A 23,987-nucleotide genomic window follows, 5' to 3' on the forward strand; every position below is an offset into this window, starting at 1 on the left:
TGACTTTTTTTGTTTGCTTGTTTGCCAAAGCTCTGCACTTACTCTAAAATGATCATTTCTGTTGTTGTTTGCTCTGGAAAGCTTAGTGAAACTCCACCACTTAAAAAAACAATAATAATTAAAAAATTAGCGACAACAAATATTGGGACTGTCTACTTCAGGGTAGTGGTCTGGATTAAGACTGAGGAATTTTCAACAAAAATTTTTAATAAAAATTCTAGACCATGTATTTACTTACCTTAATAGTCCACATATTTTCTATTCTAGCATCTCCATCTTTGGGGAGGAAAAGTGGAACCAGCTGTCCTTCAAGTAAAAACAGTAGCCCAAATAGTAGCCCAAGGACTTTAGGAAGAGGCAAAGGGCGTTTGCGGCTACCACAACTGGGTAAAAACAAACTATCGAGTAGCAAAGAAAATTTGGATGCAAGTAAAGAGAATGGTACTGACCAGGAACAGAAATTTACTTCTGATCGAAGTGATGCTCTTACCAGAGGGCAGATTTTGGGTGGTAGCCAGAGTGAACTGTATACTGCTCAGGACAATGAGATGACTCTAGCCAACGGATATATTTGTGAACAGAATGCATATAGTAATGGCAGTATCAACGGTCAAATTGATAACCACAGTGAGGATGATATTACAGATGACCAAAGAGAAGACGTTTGTGTTAACCCTATTTACAATCTATATGCAATTTCGGTAAGTTGGCTTTTTATGCGAGTAAACTATCTTTGTGTGGCATTAATTTGACTAAATTTTTTTATTGTTTACATTAAAAAAGTAGAGATTTATCAAAAAAAAAAAAAAGAACAAAGTAGAGCCACTGTCAGCAAAGTCAATTTAGTATAAAACTGAATGCAGCTCAAAAGTATCTGTGTGTTTTTTCTTCTTGAGCATGTAAGCTTAGCAAGCTCCAGGTATTTTAAAAGGAAAGAAAAAAGTGAAGCGCAGTCAGAATTAGCACCAACATCGATTGTGTGACCATTTTAGCTTTTCTGAGATTAGAAAACAATTAAGTAAAATTTGGTGGTAAAGGAAAAAGGCAGAAAGAGGTGTGAAAGGGAGGCTGCATTTGGACCGGGCATGTTGAACTGCCAAGCTCAGCATGCATGAGATGTTTTTGTCATATTTAATGTGCTGTTACTTCAGAGGAAAGAGGTTTTGTTTAAGAGAGTCTGCAACATTTAAGCATCTTCGGCATGTATAGATTGTCACAGACCATTGTCGCTCAGTTAAAAATCATGAATTTCTTATACTGCTCCATGAATTCTCAGCTTTGATGTTTGATCCAAAATTTTCTTCTTCATTTTCTTCAGTGCCATTCAGGAATTATGGGAGGGGGTCATTATGTCACTTATGCCAAAAACCCAAACAACAAGTGGTACTGCTACAACGACAGTAGCTGTAAGGTAAATCATTTGTTTTTGTATCAAATAATTACTACCTTGGGTACCTAGAGCCAAAGAAACTTACATTTTGTGAGAACCGTTCTTTTAAAAATCATGAACGTTTCAAAAGTATTTCAGACAAATATTACATTTTTAATCTAAAGTGTACATGAGATTTTTTTCAAGTTAACATCTGTTCATCAGCTGCTGTAATGTGGTTAAGATGCTTGTTTTGTACAAAATGGAAGTGTTACTAAAAATGGAAGTCCAAAAATATTTTTTCATGATACTGGCTGTTTTGTATTCAATTACTGAATAATTAAGTTCCAATATTTCAAAGTGTTTGCATTTAACACTTTAAAATGTCATACTTTTCAAGTAAATAATGGAACCTGATAGCTGTAATAAGGAAGACAGAAAACTTGATCCTTCTTGTAAACAGCCACTTAAAAATACCGTTTCTAGGGCAATTGCGTACATTTTGAGTTCAGTGACAGTAACACAATTGTACCACTGCCTATTTCAGAACGTGTTTTTCTGTTGTGTTTTTTTTTTTCCAGGAATTGCATCCTGATGAAATCGACACCGACTCTGCCTACATTCTTTTCTATGAGCAGCAGGGGGTAGACTATGCACAATTTCTGCCAAAGATTGATGGCAAAAAGATGGCAGACACAAGCAGCATGGATGAAGACTTTGAGTCAGACTATAAGAAGTACTGTGTTTTACAGTAAGCAGATGATCTTCCATGGACTGTTTTGAGAATGTGAGGGATAACACCCTGAAACTTACATTTGGCAAAAATGTTATTGAAACAGATAAGCTAAGTGTAGTTATCGTACCCTGTGGTCTGAAAGCACAAAAAGAAAACCCTAATTAAATAGCAGTTAATATAAAGATAGTATTGTTTTGTTCTGTTATCTCACTACATGCTCTAAACATTTCTGATGTTAGACATCAGGCTGAGACTGCCATTTGGCCTTTAAATAAAATGGTTTGAGAAAAGCCAACTAGGACCAAATAAGAGGTAAATTTAATAGTCCAAATAAGAGCTAAACAAAGTAGTGTAGAGTTTACCAACTATTCTAACAACCCCCTAAAGCTCTCTTTAGATTTAAGATAATGGGGAAAAAAATGTAGTGTTGTCTTTGGACAACATGATATTGCTACCTCCTTTTTCCTGCAGTTTTATTGCATTTTATTGGCAAAACAGGGAAAGTAAGAGAATGGAAAGTGCACAAATTTAAAGAATGAACATCGTGAGTAGGAAAAGTTTCCAGTTTTGCCGCCACTAACGTGTCAGTTGCTTTCTTTCTGTATGTTGGGAGCACAACCAAATTATAATTTGAGGTGAGATTAATTTCTACTCTTAAATGGTTTATTATAACTGTGTTTTCTCCACGTGTTGGCTGTGCAGATCAACAAGTTTCAGGAATGGCTTTTCTGCCTGAAGTGTGCTATCTTAAACTTTTGAGATGCCTCATTAAGAAACTTCAGGTTGAAGAGAGTAGCTGTGATTACACGCATGGTGTCTTAAAATGTGCACATTGCACAAAATGTTCCCAGCTTTTGGAAGGAAAGATGCTTGAGCTTATGTTTCATAACTGGTGTTGCTTTTAAATTTGCACTTTTAAAAATTCGTATAATTAAATTCAAAAACATAGTTTGTTTTTGTTGTTGTAAGGGCTCTGGAGTGAATGGCTGTGAATTATCCACTGTGTATTTCAAACAAATAAGAAGCTGTGGTTGTCAGGTAGCTATCGTAGCATTCATGGATTTGTATTATTTTTTTATTGATTTCTTAATTTAATAGGGTTTCTCTTTTCAAACGTTGGTTGCCTTTCAAATTTTCTTTCTTGTAACAGGTTATGCTTATACTTGCAATTAAAACAAAATTGCTTTCCGTGCCCTTGCAAGATGCTCTTTGGAGTCAATGGGCTTACTGCATGAAGGAAAGCCTGAGCAAGTCTTAGCAGAGACTGGGAAAGAGATGGTTATTTTTTGAGTAGGCATTTCTTTAAACATTTTCAGTGTTAAATTGTTTGCATATATGAATGAAGATAAATGTTTCACCTTTTGTTCTTCAGCTGAGTCTAAGAAGCTTACTAATTCCATGTGTCATCTTCCAAATTCTTTAGATTTCGTAGCTTCACTAACAATTGATACTTATGTCATTGATCTCTGAGATAAACGTTTGGCTTCTTTTTAATGTGTTTTACAAGAATGCCAAGCCTACCAGTAACTGTATGATTTCCAGAAGGATCTGGGTTTTATTTCCATTAAAAAAAAATTATATCAGCTGATCTTGCTGTCTGTACTCTGGCAAGAACTTCCCTGTCTTTGTTGGAGGTTGTGTCTCTGTCAGGACAGCAGATGAGTTCCCACCTAAGTATTGTCTTACTTGTGAGGTGTTGCTCCCTGTCCCGTTGTTGTGGTTTGATCCCGCAGGCAACTCAGCACCATGCAGCCTTTTGCTCGCTCCCCCCACACTGGGATGGGGGAGAGAATCTGAAAAATGGTTAAAAGCTCATGGGTTGAGATAAAGACAGTTTAATAGGACAGAAAAGGAAGGGGAGGAGCTGTGCCAGGAGGAGCTGTGTTTCAGTACCAGCCATTTCAGACGCAGCTCGAACCCCTTCATACACTGCCAGTAGCTCTTTCAGCTGAAGTTAGGCCTCAGAATCCCCAACTCCAAAACCCTAGGGCTTGGCCTCGGGTCTCCCTGGGCTCTTTTTGCCAGAGGCTCCAGGTGGGGCCGTTCTCCCCGAGGGCCCCTCCGGTCCTGATCAGAGTATTCATCACTCACTTCTTTGCGAGTCATATACCCAAGCCACTAGGGCCGAGGTAGATTTTCCATCCAAATTCCTCATGTCCTCTCCGTGGTTGTGCAGGTAAAACCAGGGGGACACGTGGTGTGTCACCCTCTATATCCCCCACTTAAGCAGAGCAACGCTTACTCCTAATAGCTGAGTGGCTTCCCTGCCCTCTGATTGCAGGCTACAGGTCCTGCTCTCCCAGTGTCAGAGCAGCCAGGTGTTGATGTGCTTGCCTGGATGATGGCTGAAACCCTTTGGGAGGTAGTTGCAGCTGACTCAGGGGTAGGAATTGGGTGTCTGCTGCCTTGTTTGTGAGGTCTGCCTCTTCCTCGTGTTCCTGTGGTAGCCCTGCTTCGGAGTAGTTTGCCTCGTCCGCTTCTTTCGCTTCTTAGTGGGAGTTTCTTCTCTTGGTGAACGAGCTAACTCCTGTGTCCATTGCTGCTTCTTGAAAAGAGGAGCAGCTGATTCTGGCACGGTTTTCAGCTGCAGTGCGTGTTGTGGGGTGGGATTAGCTGCAGTGTCTGGCGTTTTGTTGTCAGATCCGGAGACCTTCCCCTTGCGGGCGCTGAATCGTGTTGAACAGGGCTCTTGGTAGGCACGGGCCAGGTCCCAGCACATGGCAGCAATCTGTGTCTCTGGAATCGCCAGGTGACAGCGTGCTCTTTCCAAATATTTTCCTAGCTTTTAGGATTCTGCACTTGTTCAGGGGTGAAGTCCCAAAGCGCTGGAGGTGCCCACTGCCCCACGTACCTGCCGGCCACTCCTAACTATGCTGTCTCCGGGTGGCATTCTTAAATAGCTGCTTAACCTTGAACAAAACAAGAAACGTGTTCAGGAGACATAGCAATAGGAACGTGATGGTTTGAACATACCAAGGTTATTCGAAATTCTCAAGAGATATTGTGACTAGCCTGGAGGAAAAGGGGAAGATGAAGGAGAAAAGGAAGGGGAAGAAGTGTGGGGAAAGTGTCCCCCTCGTCTCCCCCATAGATTGTCTCTCTAGGAAAAAAGGTAAAGAATGTAATTATTTATAGTTGCTGAGAGATGGTTCCTGAAGTATGAGGATGATGGTAATGTAGAGTACAAATACCAGATTAATCTCACAACCAGTAATTTTATCGCATCCTAAGCCACTGTTACGCAGAACAGCAAAGCGATAACCTTAAACCAGCCCCCAGGGATGTTCCCCAGGGACAGGGAGCGTAGGCAGCAAGCGAGGTGTTACACAGCACGGCTCTGAGAGCAAAAATTCCAATGGTGTGACCAGCAGCTGTTAAAATTGGTATAAGCGTTGTGTTAGTTCGTTTTAATGTGCTCTGGTCAGCTCTGTCATTACCTCAACCCTTCATGCCCCACGTCGGGTGCCAAAAGGACGGCCGTGGTTTAACCCAGCTGCCAGCTCAGCACCACGCAGCCGTTTGCTCACTCCCCCCACAGTGGGATGGGAGTGGGAATTGAGGGGAAAAAAAAAAAAAGGTAAAAGCTCATGGGTTGAGATAAAGACAGTTTTATAGGACAGAAAAGGAAGGGAAAACAATAGTAATAATAGAAAAAAGACTGTAAAACAAGTGACACGTGATGCGATTGCTCACCTCCCGTCCCCAAGCAGTGGCTGTACCCCCCGGCCAGCCCCCCCAGTTTTATGTTTGCAGGACACTCCTGGTACGGGATATCCCCCCCGGCCGCGTCCCCTCCCTGCTCCTCACGCACCCCCAGGCACGAAGCTGAGTCCTTGGCCCTGTGCAAGCACTGCTCAGCAGCACCTAAACGTGGGGGCTTAGCAGGTTGTTCTCATCCTAAATCCAAACCGCAGCACCACGCCAGCTACTAGGAGGAACATTACCTCTGTCCCAGCTGAAACCAGGACACCCATACACCCTTTTATCTTTAAAGTGGTCTAAACACTGAGACAGAAGAAAGGCGCAAATTGTGAGTTTCTAGGTTAGAAGGTTTTTTTTCAGTTCCCGTTTGTCTGTTCCTCCCTGCGCAAACTCCATGAAAAGTGAAAGATTTTCATCTGATTTTTACTTTAAAATGTTTTATTTAAGCAGGTAGCACAATCTACTAATGTTATTTGATCTTTTGTGTTTGTTACATTGGTTGTAATTAATTTTTTAAATTAAATTAATTCATGATTTAGTAGTAAATTTATTAAGTTAACTATTAACTATATTCACTTTGTAAATTATTGTATAAAACTTATTGACAATGCACTGACTTTAGAAAGATGTTAATGTACATAAATACCTTGTAAATAAATAGTGTTGATGTACTGGAATATGAGCTGTATTAAAAAAGGTATCGGTAATTGTATATGGAGTGAACCTGTTTATCTGTAACTATATTATTCAAACAAATTAAATACTGTGGATGCAGATAAAGTGTCACTTCTTGTCAGATAATTTTTTACTATTTTTTTGTTATGAAATTTCTGTACTGTTTTCATTAAGCTTAAATGTATTTTTCTATCCCAAAGGTTGAAATGTGTAAGCATACAGCAAGTCTTCACAATTTGTCCAGTATTGCTCTCAGCAGGTCTGAAATATCTTTGCAGTTACTTCTACATTTTAATTTATTTTAGTTTTCTTTTTGAGGACATTCTGATTGGTTTTTAGAATTAGTCCATTTAATCATATTTAAAATGTAAGCCAGTATACGTGAGAGAAAGAGAGTGAGAACGACATCTCTCTCCTTCTTAGCAATAAGTCTGAAGAACCAGCACACTGAATTGCATTTAATGAAATGGTTCCCTCATTTTTCTGTGCTGTATTTTTGGTAGACCTGAAATGAGATCAGTGATGACTTGAAAGCACAGGGGCTGCACCTGGAGATGCTAGTTACCTACTCCTAAGAATCCCTGTGTAGGTTATTAAAGTAGAAAAAAGAAAATCAGTCTTTTTTAATATTGTTTTATTTTTGTTGGTTTAGTTGGGCAATTAAAACTCAAGCTGTAAAGGATCTGCTGGGTCTCATACAGTAATGTCTCCTTTTGATTTTAACAAAGAGTAGATAAAATAAAGGTTTTGCTTCAAAATGTTCCGGAAAGAATAGAATTATAAGACAATTATGCAAGGATTTCTATCACTTGTGAATTTGATAGTAAGTCGAGACACAGCTTTCAATGGCATACGCTGAATTTTTCCTTCAGTTGGCACCGGGGCCATGCAGTGGTGCTCAGCTCCACGGGGTGGCAGCGCTGCCTGCCCTGTCCAGCCAGCAATTTCTGAAAAAACTCTTCGTGTTATGGTAGAACCTGAAGTAAATGGTGCTTAGTAACTTTGTACCTACTTGCTTAGTGCTTAATTTAATTACTTTTGTATAATTGATCATAGACATTTCAGGTTGAGCAGAGTACCAGTTTCCATCAGACAGAAGCAAAAGGAAACAATTCGTACAAAAGACATACGAGCAAAAGGAAAGAAGCAAGTTAAAAAAAAAAAATACAGTTCATAAGAACAGGCCAAGAAATAACAGGTCTGTACTATGCTGTGTAGGTGTTTGTTCTTCAGATATTAGTTTGCCTAGGTGGAGAATGAAGCTGCAGCAAAGGAAATTCTTTCCTGTAGCTAAAGGAAGAGAGTCACATGCTGTGGCACAGGCAGTCATAGTTTCCTCTCCTTTTGTTTTGTAACCTGTTACGTCTGTAAAATCACAGAATAACTTGGTCTGGAAAAGAGGAGGTCATCTGCTCCCTCCAAATGTTACAAGTAGGCCTTGCTTCAGGTATTGTACCAGCTCCCTGTATTGTGGACGTGGTCAGTACAGAGGGTGATGTTTTCCGTTACCTTTTCCTTTCCTTTATGGGTCTTAGCAAGTGTGTTTGCTGTTATGCACCACTAGCTCAGTAGGTTGCCTTCTTTTCCAAACAATTTATAAAGGGAAAAAAAACGTGAAGCCATCCTGAAGCTCATCTTATTTCTTCAGGTAGTACTAAAAAGTGGAATTTCAGGTAAACAGAGGCTGTGAATGGCTCTTTAGGAGCATGCACTTCATCGTGAATCCCAGTTAACTACTAGGTTAATGCTAATGGCAGAAAGTCCTTGGGAAAAAATGCACAGCATACAAAACGATCTTAATGTGGTAAATTCTACCAGGGAGCTGGCTTGTTTGATGTGCTGCTGCTGGAGGAAGCACTTCTTTCATGTGTCAGATCCATAACAGAGATTTACAAAGAAAAGATGAAGAATATTTGAGAAAATAGCGGTCTTTTTACTCGGTCGATTATTAGATTTCCTCTAGAATCTTGTTTACTATTATTATTTTAATGCATGCCACAGTGCCCTACTGGTAGGGTTTTAGATGAGGCAAGACTTCAGATTAGTTACTGGAAAGTCATAGGGAAAAGTCTTGTTTAATCACTGGAGAGATAACAATGCTGAGACAAACTTACAGGAATAAGAGGTCAGAATTCATCCTGGTGTTGTTTGGATATGAATTTGTAGATGGATTTCACTTTAGAAGTGGAATAAAACTTCAGATGGATGTGGATGCAGTCCTTGGTTTGTGGAATTTCTCAAAACAAACAAACAAAAAACACCCTGAAACCATAACTCTAATAGCTCTGATAAGCAGATTATACCTGAACTGTATTTCCATCCTAAACTGTTCTGTTGTTTCCAAAAGGTAGGCTCTGTATTTTCTCAGCTCAATCCCTTGTTCAGTAGTGCAGTTTAATAGCAATTACATTTATTCTTAGACAACAATCCATTTCAGAAGTGAAATGATCTCTTTTGTACATACAGGTTTTGCTCTTGGAAACGGAGCATCTGAAACAAGGAGCTTTGAGTACTTGGTGTACAGTCTTGGCGTACTGTTATGTTCCAGCTACTGCTTCCACATCTATGAGCATTTGCTCACGTATTTTCTTGACAATATATAATGTTGAGACATTTCCTCTGAGCAGACACTGGCAGTATGAGACATACTGCAATTAAAATAATGTGTTTTTTTCCAAAAAGGAAGTTAATCTGGTTGAGCTGGCAACTGGACCAAAGTCCAGAGTAATCTGGCCTATCAGGAGTCATATATCATTTGGTGTGTGTTTGTTTTTTGTATGTTTCCAACAATATTGTGGTCATGTTTAGCTGGAAATGAACTATTCTTATTTTATGGCCCTTGAGCTAAATGGATATTTAACCAAGGAGTAGTGTGCATCAGTATCACTGAGGATCTTCCGAGGATGGTACCTAAGAAGTTAGCGTCTCAGTGGAAATGAAGCAGTCTCTTGCTGTTATTTATCAGGTGCAATTGGAGCATTAAATGATGACACTTGCTCAATGCACTTGTCCTTACTGCCTAGTAATACATTTCTGGTGCATTCATAACAATTCTTTTTCACAAGTGCAAAAATTCACAGTGATGTTTGAGTCATTTGTGCGTTTTCAGTGTTGAAAAACTACTTTGAACCAAAGAATAGCATCTCTAGTTGCTCCTGTTGTGAATTTCTCCTATTAAGGCTTTTAGGTATTGAAAGTGAAAAAATAATCTAGGTACCTAAGATGTTCAGATGTGCTATTTTCAGTAACAAAGCTCTATTCAATTTTGAAGTCTGAATTCACCAAACCCCATCTTGCCGTGGTGAAGTGACCTGTGCTGAAGTTCTGCCCAGATCCCTCTATGTGTGTCTGACAAGCTAAAAATACGTGGCCTAGGCTTGAAGGTAGGCAGACAGCCTTTCTTCAAAGAGCCAAGTCCAAGAGCTGAAGGGCGTTTGGTCTTTCTCCTGGGAGGGAGAGGGAAAGAAGCAGAAAGGGAAGTACCTTCGTATGCAAATACTGTTTCCCTCAAGCTGACAGCCTGACGGGAAGCACGGAGGTACCAAATGCTGCGAATGCCCTGCTGCCAAAAGCAGCTGACCACTGTCACTTCCCCCTAGATCTTAAAAGCCCAACTCCAAAAGTAATTTTTACCTTTATTCAATTGCTTTCATCTGTTCTGGAGTTGCCAGTTATGGCTGGAGCATATCCTCTTGGTCCCTGCACTCCCTTTGGTTGGCACAGGAGGTTATGTCACTGATTTTCTCTGTATAGACCATTTGTCCATTATCTGCAGGCTGGGGCCATGAAGTGTCCTGAGAAAGCGCACGGACCGCAGGCACAGCTGCCCCCGGCTGGCTGAGCGCCCACGGGATCAGCGTATGTATTAATTTCAGCTTTTGTTATACTTTTTTCCCCTTAGGTCCAGTAAATGGAAGCAAGAAGTTAGTAAAATGCAGTCATCCATGCTTGCTGATTTATCGTTTGATGACAATAATCCTGACAGAATCTTGGAAGACCGCGCCTTTTGTTTGGGACCTGCCTCCAGCTTCCTTGTTCATGTGTAAAAGATTTCCTGTTAATGAAAATTAAAAGCAATGTTTGATAAGGGCTGGTCAGCAAAATCAGCCACAAACTAGAAATAATATTAAGGATACTTTGAGATTTAATTTAAATCTGTATTTTCTGAGCATGCTTGTAGAATCGAGAAGTGCTGCTCTTGCTGACAGTTTATCTCTGCATGAGTCTCAGTAGCTCACAAAGAAATTAAATAAAGCAGATGGGTAAGATAGAGGCACCCAAATACCCTAGTTTTTGCAAGTTAGTTTTGTCTGTCCAAACAGTAGCAGTAGGCTCTGAGGCCTAACAGATCTCTCTAACAGTTAAATGTTTTTAGATGTATTTGAAGCTGGCACCCTGCTGCACCTTTTCGGTCTGATTAACATTGCGTAAACTTCCATGGAAGTTATTACTTACTTCATGGTCAATATTTATGGTCAAACAAGTGGCATTCACATGGTTTGAAGAAGCAGCGTGTGTTTTTTTGCCAGTAATAGAACCGTGCATGACACAACAGCAGTCCTTGAGAACTCTCTGATTCTGATATTCTTCTAGTCTGTGGGTGCAAGCATCACCACAGTGGTTCCAGCTCTTCGTGTCTGTTGCCAGTATAAAATCATAAAAACAGAGCTGAGAGAATGTACCTTTACCTGGCTTTCTGAACCTTGCATTCTAACTTCTCACACTTCATTTAAAATTCAGGACTACAGAGCAAACTGATGTCCTAAGATGGGTCACATACTGCTTTTGTTTGTCAGAGCTCAGGTAGTTCCAGCCCAGCAATAAATAAATAAATAGAGCAGCAGATGCTTCGCAGCCTTTGTTAAACGTTTGATCCCTGAAAATACAGGTCTTCTTGTACTCAGTAAGCAATGTCATTTATCTTAGTATTGTTGAAATTATTTTTCAGCATCAGATTTTTATTGGGTGCAAAGTACAAAGGAGATGGCTTACAGAGTTCTTATGTGAGATGATGATGCTTTCTGGTTTGTAGAAACAGCAGAGCCAAACTGCTCTGCATATTGCCACTTTGAACGTTTTCAGTGAGTGTAGACTTAATGCAAATGAAATAACTGTGTTTTATTATTTTTCATAGAACTATTGAATCATAAATGTTTCACGTTGGCCAGAACCTCGACAGGACATCTAATTGAGCCTTCTGCTCAAAGCTGCGTCAGCAATGAGCTGAGGCATAGCCTAGTACTGCCAGAGACGGTTGATTTTAAAAGTATTAATAAGAAGTTAAATGAAGACGTTCTTGTCTGAAGTACTTTCTTTTTACTTTGGTTTGTCAGTATTCTGTCACAGCCAGGTCAGACTTTCTGATCTTGTCTGCTAGTCCAAGCTCCCTTCTAGCTTATTCTTCTGTGCCTTTTTAGTTCTTCCAAGTATCCTGTGACTTCTGTTGTATTTACGACATCCAGCTGAGGGCAGGTTGGTCAAACTAAGGTAGAAGAAATGAACTAAACTGGCAAATAAATTGGAAAGGTGGTGGGTTATGTGCTGGCTATATTTGAATCGTAGAAATAGTTTGAAACAACAGGCTTGACTTAGTCTTACTGGGCAACATCAGAGAGAAGCTCAGCCAGGTAATTTTACTCGTTTAAAATTTGCTGATATTTGTTATAGGAAGCCCAGTATTCATTTAGGCCCTCTATGTTTTGCATACAGTGGCTGAGATGGTTTGCAGATTAAAAATTATCTCTTCATTTAGTGCGGCATTTTGATGGAGAAAATATTTACACATTATAAATAAACCTTGGCCTCCCAATGAGAAGCTGCAGGAAAAGTAGAGAGTTCATGTTGATAACTGGATAACAACAAAGGAAAACTGCTGCTTCAGAGCCAGAAATAGGATCCAGCACCACCAGTGCCTAATTAAGAAAGTCTTACAAATTATGTTTGTGTTGCAATGTTTGGAGCACTGAGACAATGCAAGGAACAATGTGATTACAGAAGTCGGGCCCTTATATTGTTAGATCCCTCCTCCAAAGTGCTCGACTGACAGTCTGACAATTGCCCCCGCGTGCTGCTCGTGGTGCCAGTGCCACACAGAAGTGTACTATGAGGAGAAAAAAGCGTGCAGAATTTGGTCATGAAGTCTTGCCCGAGTTAGGAGGAAGAGTTCAGCAGCGGGCAGTGGATGAACACATCCAGATGTCTCCAGTACGGTGTCCGCTTCCCCCAAACCCCTTCCACTTGGAGACGTAGAAGGAACTAATTGCAAAGATGGAGCCAGCCTCTGAAGTGGTGCGAGGCAGGAGCACGCAGACCGGTTTCAGTAAGAGTGGTGCTGAGCTGATAGGAAAGGAGAAGCTCGCTCCCCAGGAGGCAGCGCAGCCGCGGGGCAGGCTGTGAGTCCCCAGCCCTGCAGGTTTCAGCACCCACCTGGGTCAAACCCTCAGCAGCCCAGTCTGACCGCACACCGAGCCTGCTCTGAGCAGGGTGCTGGGCCGGAGACTTCCGAGAGCCCTTCCAGACTGAATTTTCATATGATTTGAATGCATTTCCAAATTGACAAGGGTAGAACTGGCTGGAGTTTTAAGCTCTGATGTTTAGCTGTTTATGCCGCAATCTAAACCAATCCTTCATCTGGATTCTGGGTGTTTTATTTTGCGTTCAGATCCACCAGCAAGCAGAACAGAAAGTTAGGTGAATTTTTGTTAGATTACATTTTCCTTTTGATATGTAATAAAACTGCTTTGGCTACTTTTTAAGCAAAAATAGTCGCATTACGTGAGTGTGCCTGTCCAAGGGACAGGAAAGGATTCCACACAGGAAGGCCCGAGTGATGCATATCGACTGTTAGTGCATGCTCGTGTTTACAACCTTGCTCATGAGCAAGTGAATTGGAAATGTTTGCTTGCCATGTGGTCTTTCCTTTTTATCCTTTTTATCTTCGGTTTTGATTATGAAAATGTTCCTGTTTAAAAGACATACACAAGGGAATAAACCGTTGGGCCCACGGCCTCTTTGAGCCTAGGCAGCCCCAGTGCTTGTAACAAAGAGAACTGCAGTGGAAGCTTTTTGATAAAATTTTGGCAGCATATCAGAGGACCAATTTGACCATGAGATGTGAACAAAGATGCCACACTGGGTCCTTAAACTTCTTACCTTTCCCCCTAGTTACATATCTTTAAATGACTGAGTGAAATACAAGCTATCATGCTATTACCTTTAGGGTATGTGATATTTTCAAGTAGTAAGTCAGTTAGCCAAGTCATTAAATTCTGCTTTTAGCATAATCCAGAGTTTTGACTGCTCAGTGAGCCATGAGGCAAACAAGCAGCAGTTTAAAGTGGTAAGAATTAAGAGTGGCCTGAAGAATCACTGGCTTTTAGCACAGAATCTGTAGGAACAAGAAGCTTGACTTGTTGTTTCACCTATTTTCATTTAACTGGGGAAAAAACATTAGCTGTATTTTAAAGTAGCCTCTTTCATGTGAATGACAGGCAGGCCAATATAGCAAAAGGCTGAGTGTGAAGAGGGGTAGGGTTCAAATAAATTAATAAAAAATATCAGGAATTGATTAAAGGAGGGTAAGGGATAGAATGCAGATGTGAATATCCCCTCCTAACGTTTCACTCATGGCTGGGCTTGGTCTCGCTTCCTTTAACAGCTGGGTTTTGATGTTTCAGGGTAGAAAGCAGACACCTCCTTTACCTCAGCTTTTGTGTTCGAGGCAGCACTGACCCTTTGTCTAACAAGTGCTCGGGCAGGTTATAAATCTGTAACTTTGCACTTCACCTTTTGTATCTTGCTTAATGACCTTTTAAAAATAAATGCAGAATAGCTGAAGGAAACAGTATCAGGAATGGAAAAGCTGACACGTATGCAACCTGAGCTCTGATTTTTTCAGATCGCTCCAGTCTGTTGAACAAAACTTCTTTTTCTTTGCTTTGTGGTTTAAAAAAGAAAAAAAAAAAAAAAGGAAAAAGGAGGAAAAAATGGGTCAGGGGAGTGTTTTCTTAGCTGGATCTGTCTTATAATTCAACTGTAAACTGCCACAGAGTTACTAGCCTACTGAGAGAGGCCTACAGTCACTTAAATGTGAAAAAAGGTTCTTTGCACAAATACCTGCAATTTTGTTTTCAGGTGTTTGTGGAAAGCTGGTTGTTTCAAGGGATGCTTGCAAGAGCCATTGGGATTTGCTTTGTTCATTTTTTGTTGCATAAAAAGAATAACTTTGGATTCTGATCAGGCTCTTTTGCTGTTTCCCACAATATTAAATTTAATGTCTATAGCCTTGATATGAAAAAATGTATCATATCTTTTACCTGATTCCATGAAATATATATTATTCCAGAGGAATGTCTTACTACAAAACGTTAAAGTTCTCCATCTCGATGAAAGAAAAAAGTAAGTTTCCCACCATTTCAAACCAGTACAGTATTTTTGTGATGGCTATAAAAGGTATTTCGGGTTTGTGTATACAATAGTAAAGCACTGACATTATTTTCTATTGTTTATGTATTTTGCTTAAAACAAAAGATTACTCCAAAGGAAGGTATTTGAGGAAGAATACTTGCAGAGAGAAGCCAGCTTTATTTTGGTTGTCCGTTCTGGTTTATCAGCTAAAAAAACACTGTACAATTTACAGAGGGCTTCGAACTGCTTACAGGTGCCTTTGCCACAAACACTTTTAATGTAGAAAATCCATGTTAATGGACTGAATATGCTGATAACTACTTGAAATAGATATGATTTTTTTTCAAGTAATTTTACTACTTAAATCCCCCAGATAACTGGGATACCAAAAGCAAAACAAGAGTGTGTTACGGGCAGGTCACAGGCACTATTTGTAGTTTCTCCACATCCACAGTTACACACCCTGGCTCAGGATGAATAGACCCAGGGTGAACCAGTTGTCGAGTGTCCTCGCAGCCTCTTTTTCTGCTGTGGTTCTTTAAATGGTTGCTGCTGTCTATTCTTGGAGTTAACAGCGAGCCTTGTGTTTTGTGCGCGCGTTTCCTCAAAGGCACAGCACTCTGATAAATGTTATAAGGTCACTCTGAAAAATGTCTTAGGTACTCCAGCTTGTCACAGCACGTGATGCAAGTGCCAGTAGGGTGACTGTAAAGCTCTGCCCTCTGCTTTGAGGGAGCTCGTAACCTTCATGCACTACGTGCTCGTGCTAACTTCTGGGTGCGACACTGAACTTTTTTTTTTTCTTCTGTTAGGGCCATAACTGAAGCTTTATTTCAGAATATTAGTATTTCAGTGCAGCCTTTGCACTTACCTGCTGGAGATACCTTTATGTAGGTTATTCCCCGGCTGGGCGCTTCAGTCTGTCAGATCTGGACTTTTGCACTTTGCATAGATGATCCTGTCTGGGTTACAGATTCACACAGTAAATCACCCTGATCTAATGTGCAAAGAACATCCCACTTGAACAAACAGTGTTCCACATTGATTGGGTTTAAAGTGGTATCGATGCCTTGAGCCCGAATGTCTGACTTTCTAGCAAGGGATGGTCTGAGAGGAAGTGGCACTAACCTGTGATTTACAAAGCCAGCTATGAAATTTCTTGATTTTCTGCTAGCATCTGATGTAGGTGTGAGGAACTCAGCTTCAGGAACCCAACACACATCACTGTGCTAGTGAAAAATGCAAACTGCCATCACAATAACAAGTCTCACTCCTGGCCTTCTTCCATGACAAAGATTAAAACTTAAATATGAACTTAAAATAATTTGTAATGGAAATTGTTGCAGATCAATTTTAAAAGTTGCCTTTATGGTAGTTTTTGTGGAGGCCAGTTTCTTCCAGGCTGGCTTGCTATTTGACTTCATCTTTTTGAGCAAAAATGTTCTCCTCCTTTTGGAAATTCACAGCTGAGCGAATCTTAACTCTTCTTAACATGAAGAGTTGAATAAAGGGTTCCTACTGACATGGTACACGACTGCTAAATTTTGCCATATACTTCATTTGTTTAAAAAAAATGCAAATTCATTTTCTGATTTTGCTTTACAGACTATTTTTAATCCTTACAGCAAACTTCAGACTAACGTTTCAAAAAGTTCACTGAATTAAAAGCCTATTTTACTATTGTGGGACGCTGCTAGGATCTTGATTTACAATTTACAATTTGCATCTTTGCATGCGTTTAGGAGTCAAGGATTGGGTTGCACAGCTGGTTTACCCACACTAAAGGCTGGTAATGCTGCATGGTGCTGGATGCCATCTGTAATCCTGGGATGTTTTACACAGGTTGGGGGAGCAAGGGGTAGGCAGAGAGGAAACTACTGTTCTTCCAGTTAAAGTTAGAAATCATGTTACCTATAGCATAATACCTTAGTATACCTATAGTATAATACTCTTAGAAGTCATCAGTTACAACCAAATTCCTCTTAATAAGAATAAATAGTGATGTAGATCTAGAACATGCTGCCAGGAGCTTCTTTCAGAACTTGCTGAGCACAAATTGTAACTGAGGAGTGTTAAAATCAGTGGTACAAGAGCACTGCCTTTTCTTAAATTCCCTTTAAATGAAGTTTGAAGACAAGCAGAGAAAGAAAACAAGCAAACATCCTAGCATCAGGATCAGGTGCAGATAAGCAGGCTGTCGCTAGATAAGCTTTTAGGGAGTGTGCAATGCAGAGAGCGTGATACGATGTTGTACTGAAAATGATCTATTTGCCATGGAGTATCCTGGGATAATTGAATGCACTGTAACGAGGGCACAGGATGCGTTAATCATTCCATTTCAGCTTTCTTGGCAGGAACTTGGCAGTTGCTTGCAGCAAGGCAGGCATGGATATTTAAGTTTTTATTACCATTGCCCATGCGACCGGCAGGTTTTATTATTGTACTGTTCTTCCTGATTTTCTGAATGGAGAAGCAAATTACTCTGCCACTTTCATGTGCCCTGCTGGGAGCAACTTTTGCAAAATAACTTTTGTAACAGAAACTTTATCTCTCTCTCAACTTCTACCTCAGTCTTCTTTCTTTACTATTTTTTTTTTCTCAGCCTCTATTTAATCTGGTTAACCAGAAAGTTGAAAACTCTAGTAAGGTCTATCTTCTGGAGAAGTTGAGGCTGACTTAGCCATATATATCTTAGTCAAAGGGAGAAAATGAGCTATTGGAAGACTTAATTCCATCTCATGCAGCTTAGTGTTTGTGCTCTTTTTCCCTCGTAAACAGATTTATCTGTCAGAGTTGTTTCTGTGTCTGCTTCTGTTGCACAGCCCTTTTACAAACCTCTGCATGCATTGCCTCATGTTACTGAAACAAGCCACTAGGTTTCACCAAACTGACATCTCTATCTAACAGCTGGATCTGCTACTGAGGTCATTCGGTACTTGCTGAGAAACACTCAGGCATGCTTTTTTTTTTTTTTTTTTTTAAAAATAGGCTTTATATGAGGCATTTGTAAATCATTATCTGTTATCCTACAAGCTCTTATCTGTCACAATCTTGAAATATTTCTGTGGTTGCAACAGAAATTGCACAGACTTTCTAAATGTATTCCCATGTGACCGGAATGTATGCTGTTTATAAGCTTTAATAGCTGTTTTTAAAAATAAATCAGTATCAGTATACATTTTATCACATGTGCATTGATATCTGTAGGATCAGAAACCCTAGCATCCCATTTATGCTCTGGCACTGCAATAATAACAATCAGGACAATAGAAACCCATTTCATTTTTTTTCTTTTATATGAGTGACACCGGAGTCCTTTTTGCACGGCTAGATAAGACACTGTGTTCTCTGCTGCTCCAACTTCTGTAAAGCTAGGGAAGTAAAAGGAGTTTTGGCAAGTTTTCTGCTTACAACCTCCTTTATAGTCTTCATCTGACTGTCATAACATCCAGTTCCCCAAAATGTTTTAGTTATATCAATGATTTGGGGCACTGCAGTTCTCTGAGGACATGAGAGTTAGTACTGAATCCTCCCTTTTGTTTATTTGTGTTTGAAACTAAGTGCTGCACAGAAACCTTAGCAGCTGTCAGTTGCAGAGAGTTTCAGCTGAACAGGATGGAGGAAAATGTCAGCATCTTGGTGGTTGAATTCATGCCTTCATCCTCCCTTTTTAAGCAACAGTTTTCCTTCAACTTAGGTAGGTTACTGTTTTTCTCTTAGGATTATTCCTAGGTTCAACAGGGACTGTTGGATTCCAGGGCACACAACATTGTGCCTACTGCACGTAAGAAAGCATTTTATGTAATGTGCAACAAACTCAGATGATTGTAGGTTTTCAAAGATACAGCTTTCTTGATAGAAAAAAAAACAACATTCTGATTTATAAAAGCCTTAATCTCAACATCAACATAATCAGCAAAATGTCTTTCTCTCACATAAATTCCTCATAACCACACATAGCTATAAACTAATCAAGGTATTTCTCCTACGTGCTGGGAACAGTGAGCAGTCTCAGTAACCTGGAAAGTGAATGGGTGTTGTCATAAAGGTAATTTCAGTAGATGCAAAGTAATATTTTTTTTTTGAGGTTTCCTTCACATAATAAAAAAGAAAAGGCGTGGAGAAATCCTAAGTACATGGAAATAGATTATAAGGAAGCAAATACCACAGGTATTAAAATAGTGTTAGCCGTTTGTTATTTTCATATCAGATTTGTTTGAGTACTAAAGGTCTAAATCACTTCAGAAGACTTTAAGAGGTAAAAGATAAGAAAATAATCTGAATTTATCGCAATCTCTAAAAATCTTATATCCTTTACATTATAACTTTAAATGCAAATTGCATTCAACTGCAAGAAGGGAAATAATGTCCCGAAGGCATTTCAATTAATAGCTGTAGTTAATTACACTCATAATTTTACTTGTACGACTAATTATAATCAGGTTTTATGGATATAAGTGGATTTATTTCTGATATTAAAAGCCTCAAACCAGGGGGTTATTTTTAGGAAATTTAAACTTTATATTGAAAACTGCATTTTCCCATCCTCAGTGGTTGGCTTGGATGAATGATATCTGCGTTCAGAAAACGTGTGGAGGGCAACAACAGGCAAACCACCCCGGCTTTAACCCGCCTTGCCAAGGTCACCATGCCCACTGCTCATGCTGCCCTCTTACTCCTGGTGACTTTTCACTGCTCCAGACTTTTTTTTGATTGCTTTTTAACCTGCAAATGTTTCAGGTTCAAAATCCCCAACGAGCATCTCTAATAGAGTCAGTGTCTCTCACAGCTCCATTTAGTTTTGGAGTTTGGAAGAAGAGGACCCTTGGCAGCACGGTTTGCTTTGGGGCTCTGGTAAGTTTTCTGTAACGCAGCAGCCCTAGTGCTAAGCAGTTTGAAAACGGGTGAAAATAAGAGGCAGCCCATGGTGGTGGGCACTGGTATTCATATCCCTGAGGTGTTGGCCTCCTCCAGCAACACAGTGCTAAAAGTACACTGGAGATGTCCCCTCCCTTTACCAGAGCCATCGCTTGCCTCCCAGCCTGAGCCAATGTTTGCTATTCCAGGGGGAATTTTTGATGTTTGATGTTTGCTGCCATGTTTTTGTCACCCGAAGCTGTGGGGTTACAATACCTGAAACGAGATGGAGAAGCCGTGGTGGTTTTGTTGTCTGAGGTAAGCCGCGGCTGAGGCCTGCAGTGAGGGGTTGGTGTGGATGCAGCCGGGGTCTCCCCTCAGCCTGCCTGGAGGGGACCCTCAGAAAATGGCTGCTGGCTGTACTTGAGGCCTGCTGGTGCCACCCCCTGCACAGCCATTTTGAAAGGATATTTCCTTTATTTTTCTTTCCCCCCCCCTTTTTTTTTTTCCCCTTTCACTTCATTTTGTAAGTGGCAGGGCTGCCCTACCTGGCTTTTGATCCCAGCTTTGGTGGCAGTGGGTACTGCAGCCCACCTGCCTGCCTCACCGCCATGCCCACCTCACGCCAGGCACAGCCCAGCCTGACCGTGCCACCACTTCCCACAGCCTGTGACCGGCAAAATGGTGAGTCATTCCTGTCAGCAAAGGAGATTACAGATGGGGAAATAATACTGACAAAAACAAGGTTCAAAAAGACACGTCAGGCAGAGCACTGCCTCGGGGACTGAGTGTCCCATTCCCAGATGGACATCCTGGTGCCTTTTGCTGCTTCCTCACAGCACACCTTTTCGTGTTGAAACAGCCACAGTGACTCTCACCTCTTTTGTAAGACACTGTAAGCAGCAAGCAGCAAATGCAGCATAAGAGTGAGGCAGTTTTCAGATCCTTTTGAGGCATGTTTCCATGTGTGGTGCTTCTCCCCTCAGGGTCTTGGTCAGTCCCCCTATGTTGGTGGGGTGCAGCCCCTCAGACTGGGTGACACGGTGGGATTCTACAGCTCTCAAGTTCATCATGGATTTCTTTAGTGCATCTTGACTAGAAACTTCTTGGCTTTTACACAAATACACGTACACATGCGCACAAACAAATAATTTGCTCCTACGTGAAGTTATTCTCACAGCTGTCTTTGGCTTGATGGAGCTATTGTGGCATTTGTTTCCCAGTAACTATATTTTCTCTAAATCCCATGTCATTTGTGGTGTTTAGTGGAAGAAAATCACCAAGTACACTTTTAACTCAGTTCAATAGAGCCTTATGTCTTCAAGTGTCACCCTTTTCAGCACAGAGTTTTATCCCGGGTGCAATGTACAGTGGCAGAAAATGGGCCTCCTCATTTCTGGATCAGAGATGATTTATATTACCCCTCATACTAATGCATTTATTAAAATTTAGAATCAGTCTGTGAAGTTAGTTAAGCTTTTTATTTTATTTTTTTTGGGAGGGGGTTCAGATGGAGGAATATTTTATATGGCATTCATTTAAATGAAAAGCTGCTAGCTGTGCAGGCAAATGTTGTCGTCCTTCCTGTGAAGTCCACGTCTAGATGGATGAGGGAGGAAAGAAAAAAGCAAAAAGCCTGGAAAATTAATTCTGTACAGAATTAAAGTTCATTTTGAACTTTTGTATTGTCAGCAGGGAAGAGGTAACCATACTATGAAGCTGGCAAGTTTGTTAAAATTTGTTGTGGATCATGTAAATAAGGTTCTTATGAGCAATGAGTAGGTTTCCTTGTCTCTTTATACTTCCTGAGAAAATACCTTGCTGAAAATGTACAGTATTAGGATTTTTTTCATTTATTTATTTTTAGCAGCCGCCCTCTCTCCACCGATTGTCACGGAGTTGTGAAGCTGGACCTGTTTTCATGTGGCAGATCTGTTTCTCCATCTCTCAGACCTCCAAAGGCAGACTGAAGAAGGCAGACCTCCTCCAGATCAAAGTCTGATCAAAACTGGAGAAGGACTGCTTTGGACTTTTAGAAATGGAGAAGACCTGCTGAAGTCTGGTGAGTTCCTAACTGTTGTTCACGCTTATGGTTAAATAGATTCAATCGTGAAAGCCATTACAGGCAAACCATGAGCCATAATGCTGCTGCCTCCAAAGGACAGAGTTCTCATAAGCAAATCTACTTCCAGTCTTGTTGTAATCTCCCAGAATGTTTTATGAGAGGACTTTTCACTGTTGAACATGCTAAATTCATTTCTCCAGTGCTCTGAAATGCAAATGGTAGTCTAAACTGACAAAGCCTCTGCTTGTCTGTTTTCTTTTAAACCTAAAATACACTACTCTAGCAAATTTTAGTTTTCAGTATTGTTTCATTTTCTATTATACCCCAGTTTTTAGTCTCGTAAGCTAAGTGGTCTTCAACTCTGGTCCCAGTATGTATAAAATGTGTTAGCATAGTTTTGTGTTAACGTCTCTCTAAGTGGAAAAATACTATTCTGTATGGGTCTTGCTAAATACCTGTATTCATCCCCCAGTCCTTTCCTATAATATCACAGCTTGGCTATTAGTTCTTCGGGAGTAGAACTATTTTATTTGCAATGGAAGATAGTTCATGGCAAATTCAGTGCTGATACGGTTCTTGAAAATCTGTGCCTGAGGTTACCTGAATAACAAACTGCTTTTGCATAACTACCTTCACAAAAGAAAACCAAATGTCCCTCTTGTCTTTTACTGCTTTTAATTGAACAGCTTTTGCTGTCAATTTGTATTGACTTACTGCATTAATTCTAGCCCTGTAATTGTCATATTCAGAACCAGAACAGCATGTGTCTATCTGGTTGCAAAGAGCAGCCTCTGACAAAGAACAAATTGAACTAGATCATTGACACAGATGCAGATTGTAGCTCCCGTGGGCCACTGCTGTTTGTGCTGCATGCATTTTACCAATTTCCAGTTTGAACACAGTTGATGTTCACAGATTGGCTTGAACTTGTGAAGCCTTGTGAGGTTTAGACTGCTTAAAGGCTTCTGTCATCGTGAACTACTGTAACAGCTGAGATAAACAGATGTACGTGAGTGTCTGAAAAGTCTAGGTATATGGACCTGGAGCTGTTGTCAGAGAACCCTCAGTTAGAGGGGATTAATAATCTATATTGCACAAATGGAAATGAATGGGACCCCTATGCTTTAATCTTTATGAAACAAAAATATCATATACTACAGCTATGTGGATCATGCTAAAAACATGAGAAAACTTTTGTCCGGAAGAGAAGAGGACGTTGCCGAGTATGCAGTCAGTAAAGATATGCAGAATCTGCATAGATAGACTGGGAGCTTAAACAAACTTTTTTTTTCTTTTCTTTTTTTTTTTTTTTTTGGTAAAAGTGATTTTGAGAGAGCAATTTTAATGCTCCATCTGCAAGGAACTTTTACAAATATCTAGAGTTTTTTTCTTTTGATGTTGTTTGATTGTCTTTTTTTAAGATTTGGATTTGCTTTTTGGAAGAAATTGCAGCTAGACAATATAAAAACAAGCAACAACAACAAAAACCTGCATTCCCTTTTCTTCATTGTCAAAGAATTCAGATGCACTCAGTAAAAATGGTTGTTGATTTAGATTTTATTCATGCTGGGGTTTATGCAGAAGTGTACTTACAGGGAACTAACCTTTTCAGCAGATTTTTTTTTTTTTCATTTCTTCCTCTTAGTCATCTTTTATTATGTTTCATAGCAAATAAGATCCTCCCTCGTAGTAAGTAAGTGCTGTAAAGTAACTGCTCCTCAGTATCCGCATCATAAACTGAGGCTCAAAATAGTGGGAATTTGCTCTGTGAATTACTGGCAATAAATGGCAATTGACCCAGGTGCTCTTTAGTTTTTGTGATCAACCTTAAGGGAACTGCCTGTGAAATGAGAATTATTTATTGAATTTAGGAAATAATCTGAATGAAGAGGGATGATGGGCTCTTACTCAGTACTCCTAGCAGATACAGGGGGCTTGTTTAATGCAAAAGGTATTGTTCTCAGTGGCGGCGGCCTGAGCAGTATTCACATTTCTGGCTTTTAAAATAGGAGATCCCAGTTCTATGGGACTTAATGTATGTGATCATGGTGTATATGATGTTGCTCTAAAACCTTGAAAGAGCAATAAAATGTGAGCCTTTCAGAATATGTCTTTTTATTACATCTTGGAAACCAACCTCAAAACAAAACGTCTTCCCTCTTAATTTCTTGGCACAT

General features: G+C 40.2%; 1 protein-coding gene across 4 annotated transcripts in view; it reads left to right on the forward strand.

The window, feature by feature from the left end:
* USP32 (ubiquitin specific peptidase 32) overlaps positions 1–6,570 on the forward strand; it is a 77,081-nt gene extending 70,511 nt beyond the window's left edge. For all 4 annotated transcript variants that reach the window (XM_084299608.1, XM_084299609.1, XM_084299610.1 and 1 more), the window contains exons 32-34: positions 268–701; positions 1,319–1,411; positions 1,951–6,570. In XM_084299608.1, the coding sequence (XP_084155734.1) occupies positions 268–701; positions 1,319–1,411; positions 1,951–2,124 (701 nt within the window). In that variant the 3' untranslated portion in view covers positions 2,125–6,570. The remainder of the gene's footprint in view (positions 1–267; positions 702–1,318; positions 1,412–1,950) is intronic.
* Positions 6,571–23,987: the final 17,417 nt, after the last annotated feature.

This window comes from Netta rufina, assembly GCF_964035555.1.
Source record: "Netta rufina genome assembly, chromosome: 21".
NCBI lineage: Eukaryota > Metazoa > Chordata > Aves > Anseriformes > Anatidae > Netta > Netta rufina.